General features: G+C 48.5%; 1 protein-coding gene across 1 annotated transcript; it reads left to right on the top strand.

Annotated features, from left to right (window-relative positions):
* The first annotated feature begins 6 nt into the window (after positions 1-6).
* On the top strand, positions 7-2,282 carry LOC119590188. Its single transcript, XM_037938981.1, has 2 exons — positions 7-608; positions 1,394-2,282. The coding sequence occupies exon 2, from the start codon at positions 1,696-1,698 to the stop codon at positions 2,179-2,181; it is 486 nt and encodes a 161-aa protein (XP_037794909.1). The 5' UTR covers positions 7-608; positions 1,394-1,695; the 3' UTR covers positions 2,182-2,282.
* Positions 2,283-7,441: the final 5,159 nt, after the last annotated feature.

Here is a 7,441-nt window from a genome sequence, read left to right as displayed (position 1 = left end):
GCCAGCAAGCGGGCAGGTCGGGACGCCTCCGCCTCCCAGGCAGGTCTCCCTGCCTTGCCTGTCCTGCTACCATATTCCCGTGCTAATAAACCATAGAAGCAGCGACAACTTTAACTCAACACCCTGAAGAACAAACCAGAGAACCAGAGTACCACCCTGTGGGGACACGTCTTGTCTCGCGTCACCACACGTCCCCTTCATCTTTACATCAGTGCCACCTTGTGGGATTCTACGTCCCCCTTATTATTACATTGGCACCACCCTGTGGGATTATCTCCCACGTATCTTTACATTGGTGGCATCGCTCTGGGATAATCGCACCACACGAAACCCTCCGAAGATTACTACATCACACGAAGTCCCTCTGAAGACAGTTTATTGATTCCTGCAAGCGGAGACACCTTTGTCAACTTCTGTCACTGCAAGACTTCATCTCAAGATACATCTGCGAATTCCCGACATCAAGCAAGAAGCCAGTCTTCCCTGCCGAGTTGACATCGCGCCTCCCTCAGCGCACAGTACTTCAACACCTGTCGCAGTCTTCAACATTTGCTGCAGTTGCCTGACGCCTGCAACATCAATCAACACTGCCCTGCCAGTACCTCAAGGTGAGTTCCTTTATCCTCGCTGTTCTCATTTGTTTAGGAAATCCCCTGTGAAGTGAAGTGTCTGATTTCCTGTCGCTCTCGCGAACACCTGTGTTCCTCCCCTCATAGAAAACGAGATTTCCCCTCAGCTGACATCTGTCTCCCGCTCGCTCTGTGCCCACCTCACTCACCCATACCTTGCGGTTTGCCTAACTTTTATTTCTCTGTAGTTCTGTCTACTTATGAGTACTTAATAAGTTTCATGCTAATCTACAGCGTGATGATTTCTGAATCAACATGATGCTGAATTCCAATTCATTCATTATGAACTATTTCATAGGAAAATCTTACCTGTGTTATTTGCATGTTTTTAATAAGTTTCTTCATTAGAAAATTATTCCTGTATCCTAGCATGCAATTACCCTTAATTAACTTCTCATTAACCCTGCATTTTCGCATGCAACTACTCTCATTTCCCCGAAGGAAATATGTTCTATGGTTAGCTACACTCACATTGTTGCACATGAATTCTACATTTTATTTCGTGGAGAATCATTCCTGTATTTTGCATGGCTCTGTAAACTCGTAATTTCCTCGAGATTTTATCCTACAATCTCGATTGTTCATTACTGCCTTTAATCTCTCAGGTGAATGTTGCAATTAACACTATTCCGAATCCATGACACGTTGCTTCCAGTCGTTTCCTAATCATTACGAGTTCGTGTTGATATTGTAACTCCCTGAGATATGGCATTATGTCTTCTGTCGCCAAGACATAGTACTGTCGTTCCCGTTGTTGTCCTCAGAGCCAGACGCCCCCTGCTGAAGCCCACCGCTGACCTTGACTCTCGGATCACCACGTCGCTGCCCTCGCCGCCGATCCCTGGCGCGCCAAGCCTCGCTCGCCCGTTAACGAGCCCATCTCACGGACGTTCTCGCTGTCGCATCACCTGCCGACACCTTCTATCCTCCACTGCACATCGCTGCAACTCCGGCCGTGTCCGCCGCCTCGTCCGCTGGTGATCGCCGCCTGACGTCCTCGCCGCATCTCGTCTCATCTCAACTCACTCACCACACCTGATGCCCTGTGCTGGTGACCCTGGCAAGAATGGTCCTGTCTTGCCTGCCGAACCTCGTGACGCCATCACCATGGTGCTCCTCCTCTCCCGAGATGACGAATCCTTCTCGCCAACGACGTGATCCTGATTCTTCGAAGACCTCGCTCTCAAGATTCTCCTCTCAGTCCTCATCTCCTTGCCGCCAACTTGGTCCAGAATCTTCTAGAACGGTGTGCGTGTCATTTACGACTGACACGGCGCTTGACAAGTTAACTGTGTCTTCCAGCGATCCTGTGGAACGATTGACAAGCTCCTTGACTGATCATCACTGCTGCTCCCGTCAAGACCACCAGCGCTTCAGAACAGTGACCTGTGAAAACAAGCTCCCTAGGCCCCTGACCTTAGAAGTCACCTGTGCGACCTTCCCTCATGCTCATCTGCAAGATACGAGACTTCCTTTGTCGCTTGCCTCCGTCACTTATCTCCTGTCATCCACCTGCATCGTCTACCCAAGAATCGAGGACGATTCTTCTTAGGTGACCGAGCGATGTAGTGAAATGGATACGTGATCTTTATGCCTCACATACCAGAAAAGCCATGTGTATCTTCTCTTATAATATCTCCACTGTCCTCAGCCGACCCCAACAGGTCTACAGCCGTGACAATTGATAAATTGACCTTAGAACACGCTAATCCCATCCTTATTGCTTGTAAACAATTCCCATGACGTTATTCTCATGTCTGTGTGTACAATTATGTGTTGTTTATACTCAAAATGTTCGTCAGAAAATGCTTATTCCGAATCACTAAATATGATATCGCTAACTTTATCGATATTCGAAATGACTTTATGTTTTGTGAATACTCAGCAATTTTGTCTCCTTATCATGAACCTTTTTAGTTTGTAAACACCATAACTCTCTTCTTACACACAACTGTATATAAGGTACCCTTGTTCCTTCACCACGGAACCACCATGTGACCATATGTATCAGAATTTTTGTTCATTCAAATTCTTTCATGTTTTTCATTATGATGTGTTTCAAAACGATATTTGTTCATAGAAATTTCGGAGCAGTTAAGACAGACCGCTCGTAGCCAGCAAGCGGGCAGGTCGGGACGCCTCCGCCTCCCAGGCAGGTCTCCCTGCCTTGCCTGTCCTGCTACCATATTCCCGTGCTAATAAACCATAGAAGCAGCGACAACTTTAACTCAACACCCTGAAGAACAAACCCAGAGAATCAGAGTACCACCCTGTGGGGACACGTCTTGTCTCGCGTCACCACACGTCCCCTTCATCTTTACATCAGTGCCATCCTGTGGGATCATCAACTCCCACTTATATTAAATTGGTGGCACCTTGTGGGATTCTACGTCCCCCTTATTATTACAAGGAGGGAAAGCGAGAAAGGGAGAAAGGGATGACGATGGAGAGAGGGGGAAAGGGAGAGGGAGAAGGAGGGGAAGCGAGAGGGGGAAAGGGAGAGGGAGAAGGAGAAAGGGAGAAAGGGATGACGATGGAGAGAGGCGGAAAGCGAGAGGGAGAAGGAGAAAGGGATGACGATGGAGGGAGAGGGAGGGAAAGAGATATGGAAAAAAAGGGGGGGGGGAAGAGGGGTTAATAGGGGGGGCCGCGAAGGAGAGGAGGGAGAGGCATAGGAAAATGAGAGAGAGAGAGAGAGAGAGAGAGAGAGAGGGAGGGAGGGAGGGGGGAAATGGAGAGGGAGGAGGGAAGGAATACGGAAGGAGAGAGAGAGGGAAGTGAGAGGGAGGCATGGGGGAAGATAGGGAGAAATCCGGAAGGGAGAGGAAGACAGAAAGGGAGAGGGAGGGAGGAGGAAAAATTAAGAGGGGAGAAAAAATCAAAGGGGAGAGGGGAAGAAGAAGGAAAAGGAAGGAGAAAAGGGAAAGGAAGGGAGGAGAGGGAGGATGAGAGGGGAGAAGAGATAGAAAAGGGGGGGGGAAAAGGAGGGAATAGGCCGGAGAGGAGAAGATAGGAAAGGAAGAGAGAGAGAGAAGAGAAAGGAGAGAAGGAGGAGGGGGAAAGGAGAGGGAGGAGGGAAGGAACGGAAGGAAGAAAGGGAAGGAGAGGGGAGGGGAAGAAGAGACAGAGAGAGACGGAGAGGGGAGAAAAAAAGAGGGAAAAAAAAAAAGGGGAGAGGAGGGAACGAAGGACGGGAAGGGGGGGGGGGGGGGGGGTTCCAAGGGGAAATGGGGAAAGGGAGAAAAGGGGGGGAGTGGCCGAAAGAAATTTTTTTTTTTTTTTTTTTTCCCCCCCCCCCCCCCCCCCCCCCCCCCCCCCTTTTTTTTTTGGCGTGGAACCCCCCCCTTTTTTTTTTTTCCCAAAAAAAAATTTTAAAAACTTTTTTGGGGGAATGGCGGGTTTTCAAAAATCAGGAAAAGCCCCAAAAAAAGGAAGGGAAATTTTAAAAAAAAAAAAACTTTTGCTGCCGTTTTTTGGGATGAGTTTTTGTGTTGGGAAAAAAGGGGTTTGTGGTTTTTTTTTAATTTTTTAATTTTTTTATTTTTTTAATTTTTTTTAATTTTTTTTTTTCTTTTTTCCCTCTCCCTTTTTTTTGTTTATTGTTTTTTCCCCTTTTTTTTTTTTTTTTTTTTTTTTTTTTTTTTTTTTTATTTTTTTTTTTTTATTATTTTATTATTGTATTTTTCCCCCTTTTCCCCCTTTTTACCCCTTCCCAAGCCCCCCCCTTTTTCCCTTTTTTTCCCCCTTTTTCTTTTCCCCCCCTTTTTCCCCTTTTTTTTTTTCTTCCTCCCCTTTTTTTTTTTTTTTTTTCTTTTTTTTTTTTTTTTTTTTTTTTGTTTTAATTTTTTTTTTTTTTTTTTTTTTTTTTTTTTTTTTTCTCCCCCCTCCCCCTCCCCCTTTCCCCTTCCCCCCCCCCCCCCCCCCTTTTCCCCTTTCTTCCCCTTCCCTCCCCCTTTCCCCTTTTTTTCCTTCTCCTCCTTCTCCCCCCCTTTTCCTCCCCTCCCCCTTCCCCCCCCTCCCCTCCTTTCCCCTTTTCCCCCCCCTTTTTCTTTCCCCCTGTCCTTTTCTCCTTTTTTCCCCCTCCCTCCCTCCCTTTGGGGCTCCCCCCCCCCCCCCTGGGTTTCCCCTCCCCCCTCCCCCCCTTCCCCCCCCCCCCTCTCCTTTTCCCCCCCCCCCCCCCCCCCCTTCCCCCTTCCCCTTTTTTCCCCTTCCCCTCCCCTCTCGCCTCTCCTCCCCCTCCTTTTCTTTCCTTTTCCCCCTCCCCCTCCCTTCCCCCCTCCCCCCTCCCTCCCTTCTCTCCCCCCCGCCCCTTTTCTCCCCCTCCCCTCCTCGCCCTCTCCCTTGCCCCTCCCCCCTCTTCCCCTCTCTCCCTCCCTCCTCCCTCCTTTTCTCTCCTCTCCTCTCCTCTCTCTCCCCCCCCTCTCTCTCTCCCCCCCTCTCCCCTTTTCTCTCTTCCTCTCTTCTCCCCTCCCTCTTTTTTACCTTCCCCTTTTCCCCTTTTCCCTCCCCCCTTTTTCTCTCTTCCCCTCCCCTCTCCTTTCTTTCCCCTCTGTCTCTTTCCCTGCCCTTTCCCTCCCTCTCTCTTCCTCTCTCTCTCTCGTCTCTCTCTCCTCTCTCTCATCCTTTTCCTCTCTCTCTCTCTCCCCCCTCCCTCTCTGCTCCTCCCTCTCCTTTTTCCCCTTCCTCCTCTCCCCTCCCCCTTTTTCCGGGGGGGGTTCCCCTCTCTCTCCCTCTCTCTCTCTCCTCCTCTCTCCCCTCTCCTTCTCCCTCCTCTCTCTCTCTCTCTCTCTCCTCCTTTTTCTCCTCTCTCTCTCCTCTCTTCCCTCGCTCTCTCCCTCCCTCCCTCCCTCTCCCCCTCCCTCCCTCTCCTCTCTCCTCTCTTTCCCCCCTCCCTCCTTCCCCCCCCCCTCTCTCTCCTCTTCCCTCTCCTCCCTCCCCTCTCCTCCCTCCCCCCCCGGGGCTTCCCCTCCCCTCCCTCTCCCCCCTCTCTCTCCCCCTCCCCTCTCCTCGCTCCTCCTCTTCTCCTCTCTCTCTCCCCCCCTTTCCTTTCCTCTCCTCCTCCTCCTCCTCCTCCTCCTACTTCCTCTCCTCCCCCTTCCCCCTCCCCCTCTCCCTCCTCCTCCTCCCCCCGCATTCCCTCTATTTATCTACTATCTGGCCTCTCCTTTTTTTTCTCTTTTATTTCGTATTCAATATGCTATCTTGCTCGTTCTTTACCTTGCCCCCGGCTTCTTTCAAGATCACTCCTTTTTTTTTTACCTCTTCAAATTTCGACATTTTTTTCCCTCTTACTCCGTTCCTTTCTTTCTCACTCCGTTCCTATCCATCCAACCCACGAAAGAAAATGATAAAACTTGTTATTTTCTATTGGAATATTCAGCTTTATCGGCGGCCTGCCCGGGGGAGGTTGTTGGTGCTGTTATGATGTTATTGCCGCGTCGGTTGTCGTAAGGGTCCCCCGGTGGATGCTTTGTAGGCCTATGTAAAGAGCGTGTTGGAGGGAGCACTTCGAGATAAGCTTATATGAGACTTTGGGGGGATGAGGGCGGGTACTATTTATATATATATAAAATATTATATATTATAATATATTTTTTTTTATATTTTTTTTTTTTTTTTTTTTTTTTTTTTGGGGGGGGGTTGTTTGTGTTTTTTTTTTTTTTTTTTTTTTTTTTTTTTTTTTTTTTCTTCTTCCTTCTTTTTTCTTTCTTCTTCTTCTTCTTTCTTTTCCCTTTTTCTTCTTCTTTTTTTTTTCCCTTTTTCCCTTTTCTTCTTTTCCCTTTCCTTTTTTCTTCTTCTTCAGGGTAAGTCTTTTTTGTGGATGTGTTCGTCATTTTTCCCTTGGTATTTATCCTTCCTCCATTTATCCCAGGGGGATGCGGGACCCCTGGCCTTCTTTTCTCCTCCCCCATCCTTCCCCCCTTCTCCCCCTCCCCTCCCCCCCTCCCCCCCCTTGCCCCTCACCTGCTCTCCCCTCCCCTCCCCTCCCCCCCCCCCTCCCTTGGCCCTCACCTGCTCTCCCCTTGACCCTTCCCCGCCTTGCCCTTCGCCCCTGACGGAGGAAGGGCCTGCCAGGCGTGGCTCGGGGGAGGCGGCCAAGGGACGATGGGGTTACTTCTTTTTCTTTTTCTTTGTCGTATTTTGTTCGTTTTTCTTGTTTTTGTTTCGTTTTTGTCCCCTGTTTTGTGTTTTATTCTTGTTTTCTTTGTTTCGTGTTTTTTTTTTTTTTTTCCTTTTTTTTTGAGGTTTGTCTTTAGGTTTTGAGGGATTTATTTTATTTCTTCTTCTACTCTTCTTCCTCTTCCTCGTCCTCTTCCTCTTCCTCTACCTCTTCCTTCTGTCCTCCTCGAATCTAGACATTGCCTTAGCTTCCGCGCAAGGTAGGCCTACACATCAAGTATTGTCTGGAACCGCACGAATTTTCCTTAGTAACCCCATAGGCCTACAAGACAGCCCCCGTGTGCCAGCCTTGAACCCCAGACCGAAGCGAGCCTCAGGTCAGCGAGGAAGGAGGAACAACAGAGCCTATTCCTTATTTCTCTCTCTCTCTCTCTCTCCCCCCTCTCTCATTTTTCCCCTCTCTTCCCCCCTTTTTCCCTCCCCTCTCCTCTCTCCCCTCTTCTCTCTCTCTCTCCCCTCTCTCTTCTCCCTTTTTTCTTCTCCCTTTTTCTTCCCCTTCTTCTTTTTCTTCTCTTTTCCCCTCCCTTTCCCCTTGCACTTTTTCGTTCCTTCTTTGGGTAATTCATTTTTGTCCTTTTTTTTGGTTTTTTTTTTTTTTTTTTTTTTTTTTTTTTTTTTTTTTTTTTTATTTT

This window comes from Penaeus monodon, chromosome 26, assembly GCF_015228065.2.
Source record: "Penaeus monodon isolate SGIC_2016 chromosome 26, NSTDA_Pmon_1, whole genome shotgun sequence".
Taxonomy (NCBI): Eukaryota; Metazoa; Arthropoda; class Malacostraca; order Decapoda; family Penaeidae; genus Penaeus; species Penaeus monodon.
Note: the sequence above shows the minus strand (reverse complement) of the source record. Positions and strands in the feature narration are given on the sequence as shown.